The 27,676-nt window shown below is 45.3% G+C and overlaps 1 protein-coding gene and 1 non-coding gene across 3 annotated transcripts in view; one reads left to right on the top strand and one right to left on the bottom strand.

Moving 5' to 3' along the window:
* The window catches only part of LRRC28 (leucine rich repeat containing 28), an 84,356-nt gene that overhangs the window by 2,460 nt on the left and 54,220 nt on the right, over window positions 1-27,676 (top strand). For both annotated transcript variants that reach the window (XM_090029671.1, XM_090029670.1), the window contains exons 2-5: window positions 382-605; window positions 17,683-17,723; window positions 20,442-20,479; window positions 21,259-21,396. In XM_090029671.1, the coding sequence (XP_089885797.1) occupies window positions 438-605; window positions 17,683-17,723; window positions 20,442-20,479; window positions 21,259-21,396 (385 nt within the window). In that variant the 5' untranslated portion in view covers window positions 382-437. The remainder of the gene's footprint in view (window positions 1-381; window positions 606-17,682; window positions 17,724-20,441; window positions 20,480-21,258; window positions 21,397-27,676) is intronic.
* Window positions 18,344-18,495, bottom strand: LOC149852083 (5.8S ribosomal RNA). Its single transcript, XR_016439473.1, has one exon. It is a non-coding gene; the product is annotated as a 5.8S ribosomal RNA (ribosomal RNA).

The raw sequence follows: 27,676 nt of genomic DNA, 5'->3' as shown, positions 1-27,676 counted from the left end.
AATCATATATAAGCATTTTAGACCTCTTCTGTGTGTATGCTTATAGACTAGGAATTTTTTCCAAGGTTCCTTGCTAGCAAAATATCATGTGGGATCCAAGGTAGCTGAGATATTTAATACCCCAAGCATATGTATTCAAGAACATTCCTTGATAATGTGCCGATAATCACTTCATAAACATTTCCCTGAAATAAGTATCAGTTGTTTAGAGATTAGTGAGAGATCTACAATAGTCCAGTAATTGTTTAGGTAATCATTGCTGGCTCCTGCAGGTAAGCTTTTATTTCAGATGCCCATTATCACAGCTTATAACAAATTGTTTGAGAAAAACAATACATGGATATAATAAGTAATGTTTTTCTGTTTTTTTTTTCTTTGTAGAAATGGGTCTGCTTTCAGAAGATGTGCTCTAATGTGGGCCTGGAACAGGGACAATCATGTCATCAGAACTTTGTAAAACAATATCTGAGGCAAAGCTGGAAAGGCACAAGAACTTGTTCTTAAATTACCGAAATCTGCATCACTTTCCTTTGGAATTACTGAAAGATGAGGGTTTGCAATACCTGGAGAGACTCTATATGAAAAGAAACTCCTTGACCACCTTGGTATGATAAAGTCTTTATTGTACTGCCTGTTTTCTTTATGTTTGTACTGGAATATGAATTCTGGTTTGGAAAGACTGAATAAATAACTTTTTTAATTAATCATGTTTGAGAAGCCTGTTCCTGAATGGTACTGAGTACTTTTCAGGAGCTGGTACCATTATGAAAATTTAGGCTTTCAGATAAATTTAATTGGTTTTATTCTAAGCCGGAAGGTTTAACCAGTTGATGTTTATACCAAACATTGTATTCGCTCTTCTGTGGTCATCATCAGTCTCAGGCTGTGATTCAGGGCCAGTCTTTGATACATCCAGCACTTATAACCACGAGTCACCATTGATCTGAGGAACTCGGAAATATCAGGCCTAACCTCAGCTCTTGGGTTAAAAAAATCTAATCTCCTAACCCTCCTTGCAATTTGTGAACCAGTATTCACAACCAGTCAGTACTGGTTATTTCCCCCCCCCCCAATTTCAGATTATTACTTCCTTTGTACTTTGTAAGTACTTCCTAGCTTAACTTTTTGGATGTGTAGGAATCATAGCTCAAGTTTTTTTTTTCCTTCCCTGCCCAGAATTCAGGTGCTTGTGGCAGCCCTCCTGTTATCTACTTTCCTATTGTTTTTCTGACCTAAGCAGGCTTATGTTGAACAGCAATTGTGACCTCACACTTCAATGAGAGGATGCTCAGAAGTGTATAAGATAAGCTTGGAGTAATGCAGTGGTGCTCAACCTTTTGGTGAGCGGGCTGGATGAGCGGCACAGGGCCCGTCCATGGGCAGGAATTCTACCCTCTGAGCCATTATTAGGCCTGCTGCCAGACTGGGGCTCTTACATGCCCAGTTTGGGCTTGGGCCACCCCTGTGCATTGATCCAGCATGCTATCTGGCCTGCAGGACTCCCCGTGGGTCTGAGAATTTGGCAGCAGTGGGGGGTGGCAATTGCTGCTACCGCTCCTTTTTAGCCAGATTTTCAGACCTGTGGAGGTGGAGCCCTGTGGATGGCATGGCATGTCTCCATGGGCTGAATCTGGCCTGCAAGCCAGGGGTTGAGCACCCCTAATCTAGTGCACTAAGTGTGAGACTGAAAGAAAATGTTTAAGTTTGATTCAAAAAGTCATTCAGACTTTCTGTCTGACCTCCCTCATCTCTGAGATCAAGGTAGTATCCACAGGTAAGGTGGGCAAGTCTTTGAATTGCGCAAGTGAGCCCTAGCAAGGTACCCAATCTCATTGATTTCAGTATTAAAAATACCATTTAAACCAAGGGTGAGCAAAATGGTTGATCACGCTGCTAGCTAGACTTCATTTCCCAGCAGCCCTTGTCTGCGTCACTGCAGCCAGTTTCCATGGAGACCCCAGGAGCAGCAGGGCCTGACACTGTGGGGCCAGGGTTTCCATGGAGACTGGCCCAAGCCGTGCTGGCAGGGCGCACAGCTGGGTGAGGAGTTGCCCTTGTGTCTGGAGCCAGGATTTTGTAGTAGTTTCATAGTTGATAGGGTCAGAAGGGACCTGAGCAGATCATCAAGTCCGACCCCCCAAGTAGTGACAGCATGATCCAGACCTGGGGCAGAGCTGCGATCCACTGCCTGCATGCCCCGCTGGGGCAGAGCCATGATCTGCTGCCTACACGCCCTGGCCAGGGTATGCAGGCAGTGGATCGCAGCTCTGCCCCAGCTGCAGCCAGTGCCACAAGATCCCAGCTGCTTGCACCGCCAGTGCTGCTTGGGTCAGTTTCCATAGAGACCCTGGCCCCATGTCATGGCCCTGCTGCTCCTGGAGTCTCCATAGAAAGCAGTCACGGTGACATGGGCAGGGGCTGCTGGGAAATGGAGTCTGCTGTGGGCCCAGTTCAGCCCTTGGGCCGGACCTTGCCCATCCCTGATTTAAGCCAAGACTGTCCGACAGGTGGCCTCTGGATCAGACCAGGGTATTAACATGTGGACCAGAGGCTCCTACCTGGCCACCACGCCCCTCATTGTTCCTGCTGCTGTTAAAGTTGGGCGCTGTGGGCTCCCTTTCTGTCTTCTGGCTTCTGCTTCATGCCCTGGGAGAGAAAAGCCAGGCTGCCTTGACTGCACCTGTGGCTGGAAGCAGAGCTGAGCAGCATGCATTTGGAAGGGGAGTAGGCTGCCTCTGCAGCAGGGGGGGAACCCAGGAGGGCTTCCCCACTAGTGGTGTGCAGCCTGGGGTTCTGCTGCCCAAAGTTAGACAGCCCTAATATAGACTGATTTAATCCTGCTGGCCAGTTCATTCAGGAACAACCTGTTTGCACTTCTGTAGGACTTGGTACATTGTTACTCGGAGCATCTTGAGCCTAATATAGCAATTCTAAAATGTTTTGGACTCAAAGTATTTCTGAATTTAGTGGCACCCCATTTCATAACCATTTAAAAAAGGAAATGGTAATAACATGTGTATGATGTACATGGAAACTTTTTTTCTGAAATTCCTTGGCCTTAGATTATATCTCTTAAGAAAATGGAAACGAGGTCAAAACACTAATGGTCAGGCAGTATTACAGTTGTGAAGTTATGGAAACACAACAAGTCAGAAAATAAACACATGTTTGGGTCACAGCCCTATGGATGGGTACAGTGGTCTGACTACAGGAGAGCAAGGAAGGCTTGTAGCACACTAGTGAAAAACTGAAACTTCTTTTCCTTACCAGCAGAGCTCCTGTTGTCTCCCTCTTGGATTGGCAGCAGCATGTTCTCTCATACGTTGTTCAGAAAGGGAAACACTTGCTATAAGACCCCAGTTAAAGCCCCTTTTCCTGTAGGTTGGATGCAGGGTCTGACTACTAGAGCCAGCTTGGGGTAGTGCAAGTACTTTTAGTCTGTTCTCTACTTTGCCGGTTCAGCTTAGGCCAGGGGTTCCCAACCTTTTTATGCTGAGGACCAGCAAATCGTGGACCGACAAACTGTGGACCAGCAGTGACCAGTATATTGCGGGCAGGCAGCCAACCCTTTTTTATACTCAGTATAAAAAGGGTTGGGTGGTGGTCCACAGCATGCCAGTTGCTTCCAGTCTGCAGTTTGCCGGTCCACAGTTACTTCTGGTCCAGCAGCCAACCCCTTGCAGCCTGGTATTGGGCCACGGCCCAGGGTTAAGAACCCCTGGCTTAAGCAAGTTGCTCAGTGCTCCCTAACCACCTGCTCTGTGCCTGCTTCCAACCCAGCCCTAGTCTCTGTACCCTCCCCGCTACTCACTGCAGCTCTTCCAACTCCCTGCACTGCTCCTCTGCAACCAGCTTCTGTTTGTTTGTCATCAAGCTAAAGGTAAAAAGAGGGTCCCGGGTAATGTGGGGCCCCTGCAGGACACGATGGGCAACTTAGTCGTCACGCCAGATGACAAAGCTAACATATTTAACGATTTCTTTGCCTCTGTCTTCCTAAGTAGGGACCAGTTCAGCCACCTCCCTGCTGGGCCCCCCTTCGGACCCCGGGAGAGACACGCCTGGGCCAGGGGTTAGCGAGGAGTTACTTAGGGTACTTCTGGAGAGGCTGGACGTGTTCAAGTCCGCTGGTCCGGACGATCTTCACCCTAGGGTTCTACAGGAACTGGCCGAGGTCATTGCGGGACCCCTGGCGCGGCTCTATGAGCACTCGTGGTGCTCTGGTGAGGTGCCGGAGGACTGGAAGAGGGCCAATGTGGTCCCTATCTTCAAAAAGGGAAAAAAAGAGGACCCGGGAAATTACAGGCCAGTTAGTCTTACCTCAATCCCGGGTAAGCTCTTTGAAAAAATTATCCTGGCACACATCCAGGAGGGCCTTGCGGGGGATTGCATGCTCAGGGGCAACCAACATGGGTTCATCAGTGGCAGGTCTTGTCAGACCAACCTGGTGGCCTTTTACGATCAGGTCACCAAATCATTAGACGCAGGGGTTGCTGTGGATGTAGTCTTTCTGGACTTCCGGAAGGCTTTTGACACTGTCTCTCACCCTGTCCTCATCAAAAAGCTGGGAGACTGTGGTGTCGATGCCCACACAGTCAAATGGGTCGCTAACTGGTTGGAGGGCCGCACCCAGAGGGTGGTAGTGGATGGGTTCTTCTCGACCTGGAAGGACGTGGGCAGTGGGGTTCCGCAGGGCTCGGTCCTCGGGCCCGCACTGTTCAACATCTTCATCAGTGACTTGGATGAGGGGGTAGAAAGCACCCTGTTCAAGTTTGCTGATGACACTAAGATGTGGGGGGATGTGGGTGCACTAGAAGGGTGCAATAGGCTACAAGCTGACCTTGACAGGTTGCAACGGTGGGCGGATGAGAATAGGATGTGGTTTAACACTGATAAGTGCAAGGTGTTGCACATGGGGAGGAAGAACCGGCACCACACTTACAGGTTGGGGAACTCCCCTCTTGCCAGCACGGAGACGGAAAAGGATCTTGGAGTCGTCATTGACTCCACGATGAACATGGGCCGGCAGTGTGGGGAGGCAGTCAAGAAGGCCAACCGTACCCTGTCCTGCATCCACAGATGCATCTCGAGCGGGTCCAGGGAAGTGATCCTCCCTCTCTATGCGGCACTGGTCAGGCCGCAGCTGGAGTACTGCGTCCAGTTCTGGGCGCCACACTTCAGGAGGGACGTGGACGATATGGAAAGAGTCCAGAGGAGGGCCACTCGTATGATCGGGGGTCAGCAGGGCAGGCCTTATGAGGAGAGGCTACGGGACCTGAACCTGTTTAGGCTCCACAAGAGAAGGTTAAGGGGGGACCTTGTGGCCTGCTACAAACTGGTCAGGGGGGATCAGCAGGTATTGGGGGAGTCCCTGTTCCCCCGTCTGCTGCCAGGAGTGACCAGGAATAACGGTCACAAGCTGGCGGAGGGTAGGTTTAGATTAGATATTAGGAGGCGCTACTTCACAGTCAGGGCGGCTAGGGCCTGGAACCGGCTTCCAGGGGAAGTGGTGCAGGCTCCTAGCCTGGGGATTTTTAAAAAGAAGTTAGATGAGCACTTTGCCGGGGTCATCTGACCCCGGTGCTCTTTCCTGCCAAGGCAGGGGGTCGGACTAGATGATCTACCTAGGTCCCTTCCGACTCTAGCTACTATGAAACTATGAAACTATAAGCTTATGCTCCCCTGACCTCTCTGCAGGCATAGGGGGCTGCTTTTACCAGCCTCTCTCTATTATGAATGGCTTCTCAAGACCTTGGTGCAAGACAGTGACAAGTCGCACTGAAGCATTTCTGGGAGGATGCACACAGCCATGGCACCCTCAGACGTATGTTGTGGCGCACCAGGGTGCTGCATCATCCTGGTTGAGAATCACTGGTTTAGCAGCAGCATTGACGTTGATGGGACCTCTTGTCGGCCCAGGGGTGGCTAATAGCGTAGTACTGAAAGCAGTTGAGATAGACCAGAATAGTGGTGCTCAACTTTCCAGCCCCGTGGCCTGGGTGAGTAGTGCAGAGCCACTCCATGAGCTGGATACTGTGGGTGAGGTTGGTCTGCAGGTTGGAATCAGCCTGGGGTTTGTGCATGGGATCCATCTGTAAGTGTAATCTGGTGTGCTAGCTCTGTCCTGTGCACCAGACTGGGATGTAGAACAGTCCTGTCCACAGGATCTGACCCTGGAAACTGGCTCCAGAAGCTGCAGCAATCAATGCTGCTACCACTCCCCTGTTGCCAGATTTCCAGATGTGTGATGAGTCAGTCCCACAGGCCGGTTTCAGGCCATGATCCAGAGGTTGAGTGCCATGGGGCTAGAAGAATCAACTGCTTGCCTCATATTGGGCAGTTTTTCAATTTCCTGAGTCTTCTATATCCAGCTTAGAGTGAAATCTCAACACAAAGGAGCAAGAATGGCTAGTTATTTACCACAATGTATGAACGTTAGTGGCTCAAACTTAAGGTGTTTGGGTAATTTTAAATGCTGATAATTATTAGGGCTGTGCAAAGCTTCAGTAGCCGATTTGATTTGGAGGAGATTCGGCCTGATTCGGCAGTCAAATCGTTGAATCCAAATTGAATTGGGAGACACATTAAAAGGTCCGAATTGAATTGGAAGCCTCTGAATACATTCAGAGAGATTTGGAGCTTCGGAAGGCTTGCAGCAAACAGAAACTAGGAAGAGGGAGGGGGATGGGTTGATCTTCCATATAGGCAGTCCTCGACATGTGACAGTAGGTCTGTTATGATGGGCAGAGGGGGAAGGGAAGAGGTATGTGTGTGGGGGGGGTGCAGATCAATGCCCCCACAGCGAGGGAGGGATTGGGGCTGAGGCTGGGGCTGGGACAAGCTTCCAGCCCAGGCAAGGGGCTCCCATCACTGCGTGCTGCCGATCTGGGAGCTGCTCTTCTGGTGGCTCCTCCAGCAGTTCTCGCTGCTGGTCCAAGAGGGTGTGGGAGCGCATGTGTGCCCCTGGATCTGTGCGGGGCAGGCTGGGCCTGGCTGTGCTCCAGGAGGCTAGCCCCGCTGCCGGACTGCACTCCACAGGGCGGGTGGAGCCAGGGCTGCACTCTGGGCAACTAGCCCCAGCCGCAGCGTGGAGCACAGCCTGGCTCCATCCGGCCTGCACAGTGCAGCCTGACTTCAGGGGCTTGCCGCCCAGAGCACATCCTTGGCTCCACCTACCCCATGGAGCACAGCCCAGCAGCAGGCGGCTGGGGCTAGCCTCCCGGAGTGCAGCCCAGCCCAGCCTACCTCACACAAATCCGGGGGCGCACACCCGCTCCCATGCCCTCCTGGACCAATGGCAAGAGCCACCAGAGGAGCCAGCAGAAGAGCAGCTCTCAGACGGGTGGTACACAGTGTCATGAGCCCCCCTCCCCAAGTTCCGTGCCCCCTGCCCTGGCTGGTCAGCTTGTCCCAGCCCCAGTCCCACCCTTGCTGTGGGGGGCTGTTGATCTGTGCCCCCCCCCATGCTGCTTCCCTCCCTCTTCAGCCCACCACAACAGACTTACCAGCTAGAGGCAGCTGTGCCCAGCATTGAGGACCGCCTGTATAGTCTATGGCCAGATCGAATCGGGGCAGTGATTCAAATCGCCAAATCTAATCATTGTCCCTCTGAATTGGCTGAATCTGAATCCAAAGCAAATACTTTCTGTTTCGCACAGGCCTAGTAATTGTGCATGGATTCCCTGAGGGTGGGCTCTGCACTTTCTGCATGAAGAGGCTGGAGGTAGCCCAAAGATTGTCTTCCTTCTTACACACTTGTGTGAGTCACTTAAGTTTGTTTGTAGTGCAGAATCATCTTGATAATACAGAAACCCTTCAGGTCAGCACGTGGCATAGTGTGGTAGGAGGTGTTCTGTACTCAGCTTTCACAAGAAGTTAAAATAATATTAGGTTCACTTCTTAATAAAATGATACTACAGTTCTAATTCCTTTCTATGACATGTATTCATTAATTAGGAGTACAGTAGTCACAAGGCTTACACACTGCAAAAGAAGCAACTGTAATATAGATAGATTCTGTGCAATAACCACACCATATAAGGCTATTTTCAATCTTGTACAATTGTCTCCAAAAAAACAGAACAGAAGTCATCAGCTAAATTTAAAAACTAGGTATCAACAGTTGATAGTTCTCACCTGTTACCTACAAAAGTAATCAGTAGTTCACCAAGGAGCTGAGGCCACGAATCAAGCGTGGCCTTATAGGCATAGAAGAGGTTAGTGCTGCGTTTAGGCCTATTCAGTGTTTTCATTAGTGATGTGGATGATGGAATATACTTGGGGAAATTAGGAGAAGATTAGATTTCAAGATTATTTTGATAAATCGGAAAAATGGCCTGGAATCAATAAGACAGAATTGATTGAAGACAATGTTCTCTGTCCATTAAGGATAGGCCAAGAAATATTAGTCTTAGGTTACAGCAAGGGAACTTTTCTTTTGGTTAGATATTAGGAAAAACTTTCTAACTCTAAAGATTTTTAAGCACGGGACCAGTTTACCTAGCAAGGTTGTAGAATCTGTCATCTGATCTTTGACTAATCATTTTAATTTTCTTCTGTATCCTCTGTGAAATGAGAAGGATTTTGTACCTCATTGTGGTGTTTGGATGCAAGTTAAGCACTGTGAGATCCATACACAGGAAGTCACGTAGAAAATACCTGTGCATCAACTGGCAGTCCTGTGCATTTTTAGAAGTTCCCTCTTGTAAAAAAAGTGTAGGGCTTTCATTGAATCATCTTTAGTAGGTGGAAATACAAATGTCTCACTGTCACAGTAGTTTGTAGCTACCACCTGTAATAAGATTACACTTCTCTGTTCCTTTACTTTGTTATCCTCTATCAGTCTTTCTGAATAGGGTGTGATAGTAGTAGTAGTAGTAATTGTAGAAGTAATAATTTCTTCTATCAACGCCCTTCCCCCAAAACAAAACCTAGAAACCCAAACACCTTTCCCTGTATTGATAATTTCCTAGAAAAAAACCCAACCTTAACTACACACATATTATGGTGTGGACACATCTACACTTGTTTCAGTTATGTCCCATTGATCTGGTATTTCCATCATAACACTCTTAAACGTTTATTAAGTTAAATATATTGAAAAACCACAGTGCTGAAATTTGTCATGATGTATTTACTGAGAAGCATTTTGTTGCATCTAAAATAGTTCTGTCTATTTTCATAGTTGTATTGCAAACAAATAAAGCAAATAACAAAACTGATAACAAGTATTCCCAAAGATACAGGGTGTTAGAATGGGTGGATGGTTCATATGTGCTATCACTGAGCTGTGGAACCCTTTAGGGAGAGTTTTTTGATTTTTGCCTTTAGAATTTGATCTTTAGCATTTCATAATTAAATTGTTTGTAAAAGACTTAGGCAGGCTCTTAGGGCATTTTTATAGATGTGCTTCAGGAGGCAGGGGGTGAGGATGGGAGGGGGCATGCTTTAATTAGCAAGCCATGCTAATTAAAAGCACCTGAGCATCATATGTATCAGTGTCCCCATGCTGAAAAATGGTGATGGGGCACTTTGAACCATTTTTAGTTCAAAGCACCCCATTGCCATTTTTCAGCATGGGGACATTGATATGCGTGATGGTGGAGGCTGTTGGGGCATAGTACTTACGACGCATCAGTAGACTTGATTAATCACGACTGCTCTGATGTGCTGGATTTACAGCATGTTGGAGCAGCCTCGCTGCATGTCTGTAGGAGCTCTTCAAACCGTTCAAAAACTGAAAATAAGCTATATATTGTGACCATTTACTCTGTTGGTTCCCAGCTAAAGTTAAACTTATCTTCAGTGCTGAAATATGTTACTTGGGCTGGTCTCTCTTAGTTACTGTGTACCTGCCTCATAAACATGTTTCCTGTTGGCACGTCTGAATTCCTTTGTCATGATGATTTACTCCAGTTATGTGTATGTATATATTAGTTGTATATGTTGCCCTTCCCAAGAGAGGGTCAGGGTGGCCAGTCCCACCTCAGCTGTGCACCCTCAGGAAGTTAGCAGATGACATCAAGCTGGGGGGGAGTAGTAGACACGCTGGAGGGTAGGGCTAGGATTCAGAGAGACGTACACAAATTGGAGGATTGGGTCAAAAGGAATCTCATGAGATTCAACAAGGACAAGTGTAAGGTCCTGCACTTGGGACAGAACAATCCCACGCACTGGGGGCCGACAGGCTGGGCAGCAGCTCTGCAGAAAAGGACCTGGGGGTGGCAGTGGACAATAAGATGGATATAAGCCTCTCAGGAAGGCGGGGTGCCCAGGGCTGTCTCGGCGGGATTAAGGTGTCTCTTCACTAATGCAAGAAGCATGGGGAACAAGCAGAAGGAGCTTGCTCTCCTGCTTGCAAGTAGTAGGGTTGACCTGGTTGGCCTAGTGGAGACAGGGTGGGATGAAACATTTGACTGGGCAGTAGACTTAGAGGGCTATAGGTTGTTTAGAAGAGAGAGGAAGGGGAAAAGAGGTGGGGGGGGGTAGCGCAGTATGTTAGGGAACAGTATACCAGTTCTACCTTCCAAATGGGACCAGAGGAAGGCTTAACTGAGACCGTGTGGGTCAAACTTCAAGGAGGGCGGGTGGAGAGGGATCTGGTGGTAGGGGTTTACTGCAGGCCACCACATCAGGAGGAAGAGCTGGATCTGGAAGTCTCCAGGCAGCTGGGGTAGGCAGGGCGTGCAAGGGATGTTGTGGTCATGGGGGATGTGAATTACCTTGACATCAACTGGGAGGAGCAGTCGGCCAGGTCTGGCCACTCACGAAGGTTCCTGATGTTCATCCAGGACCTACACCTCACGCAGGAGGTACTCGTCCCCACGAGGGAAACGCCATACTGGATCTGGTGTTATCCTCTGGGGTGGCCTGGTGGGGGAGGTGGTAGTACAAGGGAGGCGGGGGGGGACAGTGATCATGAAATGATCCTGTTTGCTATTCAGAGAAAGGTGGGGAGGGTAACTAGCACAGCGCAAATGCTTGACTTTAGGAAAGCCAACTTGGATGTGCTGAGGGCAGTAGTCAGGGAGGCACTCGGAGCCCGGGGGTTGCTAGTACGGGGGTCCAGGAAAGGTGGTCCCTCCTCAAGGAGGCTATCCTTGGGGCGCAGCAGGACGCATTTCCTCTGCTCAGGAAGGCAAGAAAAGGGTCCAAGAAACCTTCATAGCTGAGTGTGGATATCCAGGCTGGCCTGAGGGCAAAGAAAAAAGCGTACTGGCGGTGGAAGCAGGGGGCAGGGACAAAGGAAGAGTACACCTCCCTGACCCGAGCTTATAGGGATTTGGTGAGGAAGGCTAAAGCAGCACTAGAGCTTAGATTAGCTTCTAGGATTAAGGATAACAAAAAGTCCTTCTTCAAGTATACAGGTAGCAAGAAGTCGTCTCCGGGTAACACTGGATCCCTACAGGGCAGGGCAGGGCAGGGCAGGGCAGCTGGAGACGGAGGCGCGAGAGAAGGCAGGACTCTTCAGCAAGTTCTTTGCCTTCGTGTTCCTGTCTGCTGGCAATGGGGCGCTCGGGGGTGACAGTGTAGAGAGGCCCAGGAAGGATGCGAGTCCCCCGACTGTTAGTTCAGACCTAGTTAAGGATTACCTGGAGGGCTTAGATGTGTCCAAGTCAGCGGGCCCGGATGACCTTCATCCGCGGATGCTGAGGGAATTGACTGGTGTCATTGCGGAGCCATTGGCACGGCTGTTCAAGGACTCCTGGTGCTCGGGCCAAGTCCCTGAGGACTGGAAAAGGGCCATTGTGGTCCCTATTTTCAAGAAGGGGAGGAAGAAAGAGCCTGGCAACTACAGGCCAGCCAGCCGCACTTCTATCCTGGGGAAGGTCTTTGAAAAATTTATCAAGGGCCACATTTGTGAGAGCCCTGCAGGGGAAGGGATGTCGAGGGGTAACCAACATGGGTTCGTGCCAGGCTGATCCTGCCTGACTAACCTGGTCTCTTTCTATGACCTGGTAACAAAGAGCTTAGATGGGAAGGAGGAAGTCGATGTCATCTTCTTGGACTTCCAGAAGGCCTTCGACACAGTGTCCCCCCCAGTTCTGGTGGGCAAGCTGAGGGACTGTGGCATGGACGAATGCACGGTCACACGGGTGGCAAACTGGCTCCAGGGGCGCCCCCAGAGAGGGGGGGTGGACGGGTCGATGTCGACCTGGGGGTGTGGGCAGCGGAGTCCCCCAGGGCTCGGTCCTTGGGCCGGTGCTGTTCAACATCTTCATTAGCGACCTGGACGAGGGGGTGGACAGCACCCTGCTCAAGTGCGCTGGTGACACCAAGCTGTGGGGGAAAGTGACTACACCGGCAGGCAGGGACCGCATCCAGGCAGACCTGGATAGGTTGGAGAAGTGGGCGGACCTGAACAGGATGCGGTTCAACAAGGACAAGTGCAGGGTGCTGCACCTGGGGAGAGGGAACCAGCGTTATGGTTATAGGTTAGGGGCTGCCCCTCTCGGCAGCACAGAGGCAGAGAGGGATCTCGGAGTCAGGATTGACTCCAGGATGAATATGAGTTGCCAGTGCGACGAAGCACTAGGCAGAGCCAACCGCAGCCTGTCCTGCATCAACAGGGGCATCGCTAACAGGTCCCGAGAGGTCTTGCTCCCCCTCTATGCCGCACTGGTCAGGCCGCAGCTGGAGTCCTGTGTCCAGTAACTTCAGGAGGGATGTGGACAGCATGGAGAGGGTCCAGAAGAGACCACGCGTATGGTTGGGGGCCTCCACGGCCAGCCCTATGAGGAGAGGCTGAGGGACATGAATCTCTTCAGTCTCCTCAAGAGGAGACTGAGGGGGGATCTTGTGGCTGCTACAACCTTATCGGGGGCCAGCAGCAGGGACTCGGGGAAAGTCTGTTCACCAGGGCCCCCCTTGGAGTCACCAGGAACAATGGCCACAAGCTGAGGGAGGCGAGGTTTAGGTTAGATATTAGGAAGAACGACTTCACTGTAAGGGTGGCCAGAGCCTGGAATAGGCTTCCCAGAGAGGTGGTGCTCTCACCTTCCCTGGAGATCTTCAAGAGGAGACTGGACAGGCACCTGGCCGGGGTCTTATGACCCGTCCCACCCTCAGTGCTCCTTCCTGCCTCAGGCAGGGGGTCGGACTCGATGTCTGTCTAGGTCCCTTCCCGCTCAGTGATTCTGTGATTCTAAGCCAGCAGTGTGTCCTTGTTGCCAAGAAGGCTAATGGCATCCTGGGCTGCATTGGTAGGAGCATTGCCAGCAAATTCAGAGAAGTGATTATTCCTCTCTTTAGCAGTGATGAGGTCACATCTGGAGTCCTGTGTTCAGTTTTGGGCCCCCTTTACACAAAGGTGTGGACAAACTGGAGAGACTCCAGTGAAGGGGAGCAAAAATGGTTCAGGGGCTGGAGCACGTGACTTGTGAGGAAAGACTGAGGGAACTGGACTTAATCTAGAGAAGAGAAGACTGAGGGGGGATTGAACAGCAGCTTTCAACTACCTGAAGGGGGGTCCAAAAGAGGATGGAGCCGGACTGTTCTCAGTGGTGGCAGATGACAGATCAAGGAGTGACAGTCTCTAGTTGCAGCAAGGGAAGTTTAGCTTAGATATTAGGAGGACTTTTCTCACTAGGAGGGTAGTAAAACACTGGAACAGGTTATCCAGAGAGGTTGTGGATGGCATCTTTGGAGGATTTTTAAGACCCAGCTAGACAAAACCTTTGCTGAGATGATCCAGTTGGGAGTGGTCTTGCTTTGAGCACGGGGCTGGATTAGATGTGACATCCTAAGGTCTCTTGCAGCCCTCATTTTCTGTGATTCTATAGCTGCTCCTGCCCTGCTGCCTTTCACCTAGGAGCACCACATTTCAACCTTACTTTCCCCCATTCACTGCCTCCAAAAAGATAAAATATCACAATCTTCTTCTTTTCTATTTAATTTTTTTAAATTTCAGAATGTATCAGCAGTAAAGAATAAGTTGAGCAATGATAAGTTTAAATTTCTTTGAAGACAGAGTAATCATCTGCCATTCTCTTATACAGTACTCTTACTGTCTTATACATGTAAGAATGCTATTGTGAACACACTTTCATGACTTCAATCCTGAATTTGACCTTGTTAGATAATTTTACTTCTAAGCTGTTGTGAAAATCATTCTGCTGTGCCTATTCTGTGTATTGTTTGTTAGCCCAGTAAAGAATTTTGGTCAATAATTAATAAACATTGATCTGTAATTGGGCTAAATTAACTTTAAGGAAAAGAATCTGAAAAAAGGTGAGTTCTTAAATTTCAGGCTAGTTACAATATGTGTGCATTTGTTCAGTGTTAAGCAAAAAGCATGAGAGAGCCTTATGCAAAGATCACATTATTATATTAGCGAGATCCGTGCATATTAGAGGAAAATAAATGTACTACAACACAAATTTTCCAGCAGGTGGCAACAGCTGATTAACTATCTCCTATTTTCTTCTGAGACTTGTCTGTCTCTCACATTTCAAAGACTCATTTATTATGAAGGTAGCAGTTGCTGCCTATTGGTTAAGCTTGAGTTACCTATCATTCTTAAATCAGGGGTGCAGTATCTTTGTTGTGTATGAAAAGCATATATATGCATATGTCTTTCTAATACTATATATTTTAATATGGTGGAGAAATATATTCATAGAAAGAGCATTTTAGGAAGAACTGTTGTATAAATTTAGATGGAGACTCAGGGTGACCAGAATGTAGATATGAAACTGATTATTTTGTCAAACTGTGTTGGTTCTTTATTAAATTCATTTCCAGGTTCTGTATGCTGTGTGCATCCCATACTGTTAAAATTGGGATTTTAAAAAGTAAATTCAGTCACTAAAATTTAAAGTAAATTTCCTAAATAATCAAACCTCCATAACCTTACGTGCCATTTTTTGACACAGCTACTAGCATAACATTCAACATTTTCCCTAGTTGATGTTTGTTTGCATTTGTGAGAGCTATTCAAATGTCGACATGCAAGCCGGGTGTGTCACGATGTAGAAAATAGGCATATATATTCACATGCGCATAAGGAAATTGATTGATGGGTTTGGTGATTGAATTAACTGCAGATGATTTTTAAGTCATGCCTTCCTAACTACCAATATAATCAAGTAAAATATATCTTATATAGGTGGCAGACTTGGATACCCCCCTTCCTTTTTACTGGCATGTTAAATGAGTAAGCAGTTTATTTCCGGGTTTTTTTTTTAACAACCTACAGTTTCTCACCTCTAGGTCCTTTGCTTTAAACCTCTTTTGAAGAGCAAGGTCTTGGTAGTGCCTCCATCAGCTTTGGAAGGCTTGGATGCCAGTTGCTTTATAGGCACTTTTAGGCTATACAAGAACGATACGAGTGCACTCTCTTTCATTGTTCTGTCTCCAAAGCTGAGTGGTGCTGATTTTCCATTAGTTTAGTTGAAAGGACAGTTGTGCAATAAAATCAGGGAAGTGATAATTACCCAGAACTAACTAATTATCATAGCCATTTTCAACTTTGTGTGACCTATGTGGCATGCAAGATATACAAATCATTCTTCATTGCACCTCTGTGATGTTTAGAGTGAAGAAAAAGATATATTACAGAATGTGGATTACAAATGAGAGTCACTGTAGCTGAAGGGTGGGCAAAATATGGCTTGTAGGCTGGACCCAGCCCTCCAAGGGGTTTTATCCATCCTGCAGTGGGTCCCTCAGCCCTGCCCAGCCTAGCTGTGGGGGGCAACCTGTGCTGTGGTGCCTCTGTCTGATTCTACTGCCCCCAGGCTTGCAGTGGGGCTGGGGTGGTGCAACAGCTAGGTCCCCCTTCCCAGCAGCCTTGGTGGTAGCGGCTTCTTTGGGCCGCCATCACTAGTGTCATTGCTGCTGCCAGATCTGGCCCTGCTGCCTAGGCACCCCAGCCTGTCCACCTCGTACCTGCTGCCAGGATGCTGGACAGAGTGGATTGTGGGGGGAGAGGGGTGTCTCGATGGAGACTGGTGTGGGTCCCCCATGGGCAGGGTGTACTCTGCCAGATGGGTGGGATGGGGCTGTGGGCAGCCAGGGAGTGGCATCCAAGAGCAGGATGAGCAGGTGGGACTGGAGCTGGGATCTTGGGATGGTAACAGTGTGGGGCTGGGGCCTGGGGCAGAGTCACTAGATGCTGTCTGTATATCCCTGTGACAGGGGTGTGCTGGGAGCAGATTGCGCCCATCCTGTCCACCCAGCTGAGTGCCCCCCTACCTGCGGGGGTCTCACACCGATCTCAATAGAGACCCTAGGGCCAGGGTTGGGATAGCTGGGCAGTGACAGCACAGGGCTGGGCCCGGTGGGGCAGAGCCACTTAGGGAGTTCTGGTGAGATGTTGTGGGGACATGGGGCAGGGGGAGGTGCTGACCAGGCCTGCAACAGCTCACCCAAACTCCCTAAGTGGCCCTCCAGCCCAAATAATTGCCCACCCCTGTCTCAGTTCAATATCAGAGTGGGGTCTGCGTGAATCACGGTGGGGACTTACTGATTTTCACGGGTTGATCATGGTGTAAAGTTCTAATTCAGCCATTATTTCACGGTGGCCCCGCCCCTCAGCTCTCATTGGCAAAGAGGCCCCGCCCCTCTGCTGATCGATGGAAAGGCCGTGGGGAAGATAAGGGACAAGGAGGTGGCTGCTATTTTGGGTGCCAGCTGCCATTCATGTCACCCCACCTGTGGGTGCTGCTTGGTGGAGCAGCCCCAGTGGGAGTGCAGTGGGGGAGGGAGAAGGATAAAAAGGCGGCAGCCGCCATCTTGTCTACTGCCCTTCATGCCACCCTTCCAGTTGGCGCCTTCCGCTCCTGGCACCGAGGACTGCTGGCTCCCACTGGGGAGCTAGCATTTTATTTTTAACAAGTCTTTATTTTTGGTTGATTTTTGTGAATTTTGTAGTTTCCGTGAAATCCCCAAAACTGGGAATTAAGTAGGGCCTTGTATACAAGAGCAGCACGATCATACAGATAATTGCTTAATGTACAGTTTCTTGTTACAGAAGCATAATGCTCTGAAGAATAAGAATTATATATAACAATAATATAGATAAGAATTCCACAATTAGGAGGGAGAAAAATAATCAAGGATTTTTGTTCTGCAGTCTTGCATGCAGTCATTGTTAAAACAAGGTAATTCTTGGAGATAGAGTGATTGGTGGTTGTGACCTAGGGAGCCAGGAAAAGCCGAAGTGTATTTAATGCCTTTTGAGCATAATCTAGCTTGACAGGTGCTGCGTTTGGCATAGATCAGTACCTTCTGAGCTCTCCGAGTCTCAGGAGCAAATTTTATTCTGATTTACTATGTGGGCGCATTTAGAAATGACTAGTTCTGCTTTAACAGAGGATGTATTATCCAGAGTGTGTTGTGTACAAATCAGTGGCATTGTCTCAGGGATTCAGGACACCAAATTATAAGATTGTAGCGTTGAGTTATCACAGTTAACCAGATTTTGCTATGCTTAATTTTCCTTGCGGGATTCTTCAAACGTAATGCCACCCAGGTAGGACTGGTAGAGTTAATGGGGTAACTGGGAAAATGAAGGAATTATATCCTGGGAACATTTAGCTATGAGCCCAATACAGCATTCAGATGTTTTCTTTTGTAATAACCCACTTGTGATGTAGCTTGTTGGGGTGGTCACTAAAATGATTTGGGCCCATAATATGTTTGTTTTTTTTTAAATCCTAACATGTCTCTAACTCTTTTTTTCAGCCAGAAAACCTTGCACAGAAGCTTCCAAACCTCGTGGAACTGTGAGTTTTTGTTGGAGCTTTGACAAGTTTGCTTACACTAATCAATCTCATATTGCTTTTTAAAGCAGAGATGCGGTGTTTGTATATAATTTCCATTTTACTGTGTAGTTTTTCTTTCCCCTTGTTGACAGAAGAAGGTGCTTGGCATGCAGCTACGCTCAGTCCCAGGTTGTCAGTATTTTCTATGACAATTTTTTTTTGTTCAGATTATGTTTGGTGGGAATGCCAGTGTTTCACTCCAGTCAGCAAGTGGGTATATTCTGTGCTTTGTGCCAGGAGTCGGCTCAAAGGTGGCACCGTCTTGGTTGTATTGTTTTAGCGATTAGGCTCAAAAATGTCTAAGTTAAGGATGGTGCACCAAACTCCTGACCTGCAAAAGACTTGTAGTGTAAAGGAACATTTCCTCTTCCATTTCACTTTCCTACAGATATGATATCAATGCAATATAGCAGGACCGTCTGACCTTAGGGGGATAAAAGGAGTCATGGGCCTGGGCCTTCTGTTTCCCAAGGATGGGAAACAAGGAAATTGTGGGGAAACGGGGAAGCTGTGCCCAGCAGTGGAGACTGAATGGTAGTGCCACCAGACCCCCAGCACTGCTAGGACAGTTGACCTTCAAGTGATGCTCAGACAGGTGTAGCCCCAGGAGGAACAGGGGCCACAAGTACGTTCAAAGTGTCAGTGATCAATATGTCCTGCAAGTCGCATTAATTCTTGCAGCTGGCTGCATTCTTCATCGACACACAAGCCAAGCCATCCACTGCTAAGAGTTGTCACAAGTTTATCAATGGCTTTTGTTCATGGTTGTTTGACTTGAAGAAGGGTCCCCTTGCCACATGGCAAAAGCCAAGCTGCAGGGAGGGGTGGGCTCCTGATCTGCACCGGACTGAGGAAGGGGGTCCCCAAGATAGCTTTCCCCTTTCCAGTAATAGGGGCTGGGGGGACATTCCTACCCAATGAGTTCTCCCCCTTCCTTAGCAGGACCCCAAGGGACCATACAAGCATGGTAGGAGGATGGAAAAAAAGCCTGAGGGAGGGCATAGGCATCTAGGTGCAGTCAGTAGGCTCCCATCTAGCCACTGTGCTCCCCGTTGCTCTGGCTGCTTCTCTGGTACCCACAGTCTCTGGGTCAAGGCAGCTTGGCTGAAAGGGGCCCTTTAAACTTGCAGCCCGTGGGGCTGGGATGTTGGGGGAGGTGGTGGTTGAGGTGGGGTGGGGGCTTGTGATGCCTCTGTAGCAGCACTAGCAGGGACCAGGAGTGGGGTCACACTGCTTATGCAATGTGTAACCCCCATGTACTCCAAAGCTGGACAGCCCTGCAGTATAGTGTTTAACATCTTGTTAAAGCAGATGTAAGGGAAGTATTGGGTGTCTTAGCAGAATAATGTGTTATCTGAGTTCATCTTCTGACTTTGGCCTTGAAAACTGCACCTTTCCAGCACTCATGTCTACAGCGTGTTTTCTAACTCAGTGCAGGCTCCTACTTACTTACCAGATAGTTTTGCCTGGCATTTAAGGTCCTTATCTATACTCTGAAGCAGCAGAACACTTCTGTTGTAGTTGATTCACTTAGTGCTTCATATTCAACCATCAGATACGTTCACTATTACCATGTAACATTAGAAAAACCAGTATGAAATTCAAGTTTAGAATAGATGAATTTAAGAAGCTATAAATAGTAAAACAGAGCTTATTAAGTTAGTTCAGCTTGCTGTTCTTTTATTATTGTGTACATTTTACTGTTCTATAACTTACATAATACAACACGAAATTTAATCCAAGAGAGAGAGTTGGTTTGATGGTAGAGAAGAAAAATAATTAAAAAGATACCATAAAATACCCAGGTTTAATTTTAAACGAGTAGTTTGTCACTATGTTGGTCCCTAAAGTGCTGACTTGTTACTTTAAATACAGATGCATTATTTTAGAGAGTTAGTGGAGTGCACAGTAAGTATTCTTTTGAGATTAGAGAAAGTAACTGCCTTTTCAAAAGGTTTATGTAGTCTTTTTTGTCTGCAATCCAAAATACACTGTTCAAACTATGTGAAATAAATTGTTCTTAAATAGTAGTAGATGCAGCTGTTACCCACTAGGGAGTGCTAAATACATTTAATCAGCCTCTTTTAAAGAGGTAATGGAGCCTGTCTAGACTTGTCACTGTCTGAGACCAAAATTATATTTTTCTAAAATTTAATTTAGTTCTACATTTTTTTAAAAAGTTATCATCTCGATAGGTAAGGGCTTCATATTTATTAAGTGAAGGTATAAGAACTGTATGTACATCAAGATGTATGTACTTGATTTAGGGATTTTTTTGTTTGTTTTTACTTTTGTTTAATGGGAGAGGGTCTGTGATAGAACACAGTGAATCCTGGTGACTCCATTTGCTTTATTTTTCAAATTTATGATTTTTATTTTTATTTATAATAAAGTGAGAAAATGTGCTCACAGGCATTGCATTTAAGTGTTATAATAGTAATAATCGTCCTTGCATTCTTTATACTAATCTTATATTCATGATAAAATATAAGAGGAACCTTGGAACATTTCAGATGGTGCTTTGTACAGTTTACCATATACTGTTGTGATCTTAGAGAGAAATGGCTGTGAGGCTGTTTTTCTTTTCCAATTTCAGGTTGAGTGTTTTGCCAACTATTTATGCATTGCAAGCCCTTCAGGGTAACAGGTGTTTTTCCCCACCTTTTTTTCCCCTCACAGGTACCTTCATTCGAATAACATAGTTGTTGTACCTGAAGGTAAGTACAATGCCAACTTCACATTTGTAGACAGAAAACATAAAATATTTATGTTATCTCTTGAAGGCTCAGATCGAGCGAAAACATTTACTCTATAATATAAAGTCCTATTTCTCCTTGTTTTCCAAAATATACTACCATGGGCGTAAACTGTTGATAACATCCGTGTTTGAACTACATTTTGTTAAATTTTCAAATGCACTTAAATGTTGGTCCCGTGAGTTCTAATTACAGGAGGTAAAAAGGCTAAATGGCACTTATCAATAAAACAGCCTTCCCAAGTCTGTCCTTCTCTCTCAGCCAGCCGTCGCATATGATGCTATTGCTTTAGTTGGTTGTGATAGGATTTAAACTGAATCTGTCAGTAATTGTATTAGCCTCTCTGTTCCTTACACTGCCTTTGAGAGCAAATGTCTAGGGACCAGTGTTAGAAAATAATTTTAAATTTAGTCAGGGCAACTAGCTTGGATGTAGGTAATGGCAAAGGGAAGGAGAAAGTAGTTTCACAGGAGAGTTGTGGCTGAGAACAAAATAATCATCTGTGGCATCTCAAAAGTGATTTGTTTTTTTCTGTTTTTCTGTGTGCCAACGATATTGCATACTGTTTACCAACACTTGAACTCCGATGACATTCAGTTATGAGCCCAATAGTTTTAATATCTCTCAATCTGCTCAGACATTGTTATTAGATATTGAGGCCTTTTATCATCCATAGTCCTATTATGGTTTTAACATTACTTCTGGGTCACATTCATTTCTTTAATCTGTTCTTTCATAAGCCATTGGCTCCCTGGTTAAGCTGCAGTTCCTGGACTTAAGTGACAATGCTCTGGAAATCGTATGCCCTGAGATTGGCCGTCTGAGATCCTTACGTCACCTTCGATTGGCTAACAACCAGCTGAAATACTTACCAGCAGGTAAATGTGATGAATTTGGAACAGTGACGAAAAGAAATGTGCTCTGTAACAAAATTTGTATATGCGTTTTGCAGTTCACCCTACTGTTCTGTGATCTGGTGAAGACAAATTCGTTTTGGAGAAGAATGGGCAGGGGTTGCTCCTTAAACTCCACTTCTTATAGTGTCTAACACAGTGCTTGAAAAACAATAAGCAGTGATTTTTTTTTCCCTGTAACTTGTTCCTTTTTGACAGTGGATGTGGAGTAAAAAAAAGCTGTGTGTGTATTTGTGTATATACATATACAGTTCTATATAATATTCTTTGCCATTTTATCAGTTCCATTCTGAGTTCCTTGGAAGAGATCCAAAAACTAATGACAAACTTCACTAGTATAAAAGGCTTGTCATTATGATTTTATGGAAAGTTAAAGATTCAGTCCTAGTCTTTTCCTTCTCCTGAGTTTCCCATACACGCGTTTTCTAAAAAGATGCATCTCCTGTAGATTTGCCGGTAGCCAATGTTCCCTCTAAGGAGCAGCAGTCTGTGAGCATGCCGCCTCGGTCTGGAGTGAGGCTCCGCTGGCTCGGGGTCATGCCCCTGGAGGCCATGCCGGGGAGTGGAGCAGCGTCCGGGAGCTGGTGGAGCCTCACTTGGGGCAGGCAGCGGCTCCTCCCCAAGGGGAGGCAAGGCAAGGATGGAGGCTGGGGCGGGCGTCTGGCGCAGGCTCCACCGGCTCCGGGGAAGTGCTCCACTCCCTGACTCTGATGCGGGGGAGCAGAGCACTTCCCTGGAGCTGGCGGAGCCTGCGCCAGGCTCCAGTTCCAGGCTCTCCTGGTGCACAGCCTTCTCCTGGTGTGGCCGCACTTTTAGTTGTGCGCAACTGCGCATGCACGCACCTTAGCGGGAACCTTGCAGGTAGCGTATCTACCTCCCTGTGGGACTGCATGACAATTTGTGAGCTCAGTAGTTAGAAAAATGAAGTTTTATAAAAAAAAAAATCTGAATTGGGGCTGGGGAAAGTTACCTTTAGCCACTTTTTTCAGTGGCTTTTTTTTTTTCTGTTACTTAGCATTTAAAAGGAACTCCTTTCTCAACACATGAGACTCTTTTTTGATTTTTTTTAAAACTTTGCTTAGGGTATCATTGTGTTTTATCTGTACAGATAATCAAATCTAAGGTTGGCATTGCAAAAAACTGGCCTAATTGAATCTAAGAGATTCAGCTTTTAGCTGGAATTTTAACTAATTTTTTAATGTGACCTTCATGTATTTACATTTTGCATTCCTTGGGAAACTATAACTTCTGCTTAAAGTTTTGAGTTCAGAAATTGAGCAGGCCTGTCCTGTTTTTTTTTCCAGCCATAATAAAATAAGTTTTTCAGAAGAATCCAGAAAGCTGCAGTGATTAAAAAGTAGAAATTGTTACAACTGTGCAGATATTCTGGAATGAAATTACTTAAGCCTGTAAACATTGTAACTCAAGTAAAATTTTCATCATTTTTCAGACATTCTAAGCTCGAAAGAAGTGGCTGAGTATGCTTGTGTTCCTTATAGATAATTTACCTTGTGGTATCATACCATGAAAGAAAGATTTGTTCAAAGGAAAAGTGACACGTTTTCTGCAAAGCTTCACACATGAGCATGAAAAGGTTCCACAAAAGAAGACTTTCAAAAGGATAATTTACATTACTGAAGAATCGATTGTGTCTACCACTTTTGATTAGGACCTGCTATTGCCGCATAGAGGAGCTGCATTTATTTGCTCTTGAACAATACACAAACTATTCAAAATTAAGCTTCCTCTCTCAATGCGCTAAAAGGTTTGGGTGCGTGACGATTTCACACAGCTAGAAATAGTATCACAAGTAGTCCACTTGTACATTAAAGGTGTTATTGGTACAGGGTCTGCCTACACAAAGAACTTAATGCTACCGTTACTAACATTAACTTTTGCCAAATGCTCACAGCCTTTGCATGCCTGGGTGTCATGAAGGCTTTAGCATTATCAATCTGAACAAGATTAATCTTTAATTTTTGATAGGGTGTGCTCAGCTAGTCTCCTGCATTGAACGTTTCCTACACAGTACTTCCTGGAGGGGGCTTCCAAGCGCGTTTGAATAAGCTGTTGTGTGATAGCATATGAATAATATTTTGTTCTCCTAGTAAATTTCTCCTTTTAGGAAAAGCTTCATTTTTCAGTGCTGGAGGAAATGGAAAGACAATACTAGGGATGACTGGCATTATGACATTTGGATAGAAGGCTTCAAAGAGGCTACTTTTCATTACAGTGATGGTACAGATATCATGAGACCACACCCATGAGACTGTTAAGCAGTATTTACGCAGAAATGCAAGCACCGTTAATAAAATGGATGAAGTTGATCTTGAATTCATTGTAACCTTTTTTAAAATCTTTGTTTGTTGCTAGCTACCTCTTGTATGAGTAGCGCCACTACTGTTAGGGAAGGATATATTCATCTTCCTTCCTCTTAGTAATCAAAAGATTTTTTAAATAATAGCCATCTGAGTTACCAAGGTAATAGCCTGACTTAAAATAGAGCTTAAGAAAGACCCAACAGCTTGCAGGGTACATGCATTAGTTAACCGTTACAGTTGCTTTTTCAAGTGATGACCATTGTTTTCATCCTGGTTTAGTTTTACATGAAAACAAATCTGCCAGTTCCTATTTGTGTGAGGTGCAGAAGCACTCCATAACTAGTGTGAAGGCGTTCCTAGACAAGCAGCAAGTTTTGCTGATGACTGTGGAGGATCCAATAATATCAGCAAATAGTGATCAGCCATTCTGTAACCAGACAGGCTAACCCATAGCATAATGAAGTTTCTGAGTAAAACACTTCTGCCTTGACTTTCAGGATACTGAGTACTCTTAATCCCTTTTGAAGCCAATGGCAGTCATGATTACTGAGCAGGGTGAAGCCCTGAACCTAGTGATGCTTTTAATGAACTTGATGCAACTGGGACAGTCTGTAATGATTGCAACAACATGGACCTTTTCAACTGTTGACAGGGCAGTTCCAGCACAGTAAATGTTTTGGGAGAAGTTCTCTAGCAAAGTCATGCATGATCTTCCTCAGCTGTGGCTGTTTCAGAGCTGTAACAAGCCATTAGGATCCATATAAATAAACTGTTGTTGTGCTATTAACTTCATATGTCCCTCCCACCCAGTTTTCTTGTTAACATTTTGACTTTAGATTTGTCTTACAGGGCACAGAAATATAAATCTTATTTTAAAAAATAATTGACAGGGGCAAAAAGTTTATTGTATGGGGATGGACTAATGTGTTCTTCTGAGTTTGGAGAGCACCTAGCGCATTTTGGCACTACCAAAGTATAAATAATAATCTTCCCTTTATACTTTACAAAGGCCACGGATACTGTCATCCAATGATTAGATCATACTATTTGGCCTCAAGATACCTTTTCTAATGTCAGCCTCTCGCACTGAATTAGTTTGACTTTTTTTTTTACTCAGTTTTTAGATATTGTAAGAAATGACTTACCCTTCAACTTAAATATTAAGACAGATGGCAGAACTAAACCCCCATATAAATAAATAATTCAATTTAGGGCTTAAGTAATTTTGTCCAGAATAAAAGCACATTTCTTCAAATACAACAAAACAATTGGTTAGAAGAATATGAATATTATTCATATGCTTCAAGTTTTTAATACATTGCTGGTAGAATTAATAACTAGACTGACATCTTCACATTAACCATCCTTATCTGGATCCTAGTTTCAAAAACACCAAGAACTGAAACTCTTCATTTTTATAAAAGGACAACTGTTTCAATGAATCACAGATGATTCTATGTTACAAGAAAAAAGTGTTATGTGAGGTTCAGTGTTTAGAAAGTACTCTGAGGTCTTTTTGTAATGAACCAGCAAAAACATTTGATCTATAAACTATGAATTATAAAGGGTTTAGGATTAAATGTATTGGCTGTCTTTGCTTGACATTGGTAAACAGACTCTTTGAACATAAAGTATATATTTTTTTATACTCACCATTAATTCTATTAGTCTTCTAAATTCTTGGGAGCTGTAATTAAACAACTGATGCCCAAAATGGATAATCTCTTTTGCAAGTTCTTTTTACATGATGGATTCTCCATGATGGCTCTTCAGATCACAAGGCACAGGGTATACTTATAACAGTACCAGAATGAGCTGGTATATCAAGTATTTGTTTACTAATTATATCTAAATTGTAAAACCTGATTTTTTGCTGTACATATCAAGAGCAGGGTTGCCCAACTTTTGGCTCTGCAGGCCAGCTAAGTGGCATGGGGCTGATGTGCTGGCCAGATCAGACCCTGTGTACTAGGATCAGGCCCTGTGCCACCTCTGCGTGCCAAGGTTGAGCCCTGGGGGGCCTATCTGCCTCTGCTTGGTCCCATCATGCTGGGATTGGGCTTTGGAGACCCTATGAAACCTTTGTCCGTTTCTGTGTGCTGGGATCAGTTTCCGGCCGTATACCATCCTGCACGCCTGATCTGACCCGCGTGGGCCAGATGACATGCTGCTGGGGGTTGGATCTGGCCTGTGGGCTGAGAGTTGAGCACCTTTGATCTAGAGGTTTCCTTTTCTTTTTACAAAGTGTAAGTGTACATGTGTTAGATCAGAATTGTTTTCTTTGCTCTAGACCTGTCACTCTTTGTGCCTCTGTTACTCTGTAATTGGTCCTGTTCTTCCACTTCTGATTACTCAGTTTTTGATTGTCATAATAATGTGTTTTAACCCTTCTGTTTTTATTTAAATTATTAATAGCGTTTTTATGTAAGAACTTTACAGCATATCTCTTTTTTCACCTGAAATCTTTTGCTGGCTGTTGAGTAGATACTTCAGAGATAAGTTGAAATCAAAGGAATTTTTGACATGTGATTTATGGCTATATAGGCATTGTTATTGTCAGAGTTCAGCTTGATTTCAAGTCTAAATGTTATCAAGATAAAGTGCTATTTTTTTTCATGCTATGCAGTAAATCCAGGTCTCATTGCAGTCACTGTATCCATCTTTTGGAAGTAGATGTTGTCGTTAAAACCAGGGGGAGTTATTCATTACAGTTTCCGTTAAGACTTTGCTTATGACAAGACTTTTTTATGTTATTTGAGACACATGTTGCTAGTTAGACTTGCAAGTTGTAGCATCTTGTTTTAAAACTTAATTAAAAATGAAGGTATGTTTACTCAGCAAATGTTATCGTTAATTATAGATTTAACAAATGAAAAGCTTAATGTTTTGCCAAGTTTAGAAGGAAAATTAAGTAATTAAACACAGAGTTGGGTACGGGCTATGATCCTAACCCATGTTTGGCAGAATTCCCTCAAAAAAATGTTCATATCACTTTATAACATGCCAGAAAAATATTAGCAAGTATCTTTGAATTGAGCCAAATCAGCTTTCCTTGGATGTGTTTGTTGTTAGTCAGAGTACCAAAAGCCAAGATGTAGTGCTTTGGTTCAGTAATGTTACATTTTTACACGTTCTTGACTGGAGTGGTTTAGTTGGGGATGATCCTGCCTTGAGCAGGGAGCTTGTGAGGTCCCGTCTGTCCTCCTTTTCTATGATCCTGTACACAAACATGCTGTTAGTTTAATTGGGTTTGTAAAGCAGAGTTCCAGGTTGACAATGGCATAAGTGCATAGTGTGGTTGAAGAGAAATGCAGGTCTCTGCCATAATCGAACATGGGTTTAGCAAAAAATCCGTTCTCAAGGAAATAAGTGGTTTCCATTTCTAGTTGAGATCGCTTTGTTCAAAGTGTCTATAGCATCACTTGTTTGTCATTCTGCTTCTTTTGTGTTGAACCAAAAGGAAAAGTGTATTTATCTACCTTCAGTCATTTTTAAAATACATATAGTCACAGTATATAAGTTCTTTGATAGGAGTATACTGAATTTGTTTTGGATGTTGAGGTTCAACCATTATTTTTCCCTCTTAGTTTTAAATCTTTTGTATCTTTAAGGAAAATTATTTTAGAAGTAATGCTTAAACTTTGTTAAAAAACAGCTGTACAATTATAAACCTATTTTTCTGTACACTTTAGAGATCCTCTGCAGCTGATAAGGGAGTGTTGTTATCCTCATTTTACAGATGGAGAAATCTGCTGCAGGCCACACAGCGAGTCCCTGTTAGAGCCAGAATTAGAACTTGGGTGTTTCCACTCCCCTTGCTGGGACCACACCTTTTTGTGAGCTCGATTGCGTTATATTGAGAGAAGGGGAGATGTCTCTCTTCTCTGCATGAGAAGTAAAATGTTTTTCTTCAAGTGCTTTTA

The sequence above is a fragment of the Crocodylus siamensis genome, chromosome 15 (assembly GCF_052110815.1).
Source record: "Crocodylus siamensis isolate JL-2025a chromosome 15, ASM5211081v1, whole genome shotgun sequence".
NCBI classification, from domain to species: Eukaryota; Metazoa; Chordata; order Crocodylia; family Crocodylidae; genus Crocodylus; species Crocodylus siamensis.
Note: the sequence above shows the minus strand (reverse complement) of the source record. Positions and strands in the feature narration are given on the sequence as shown.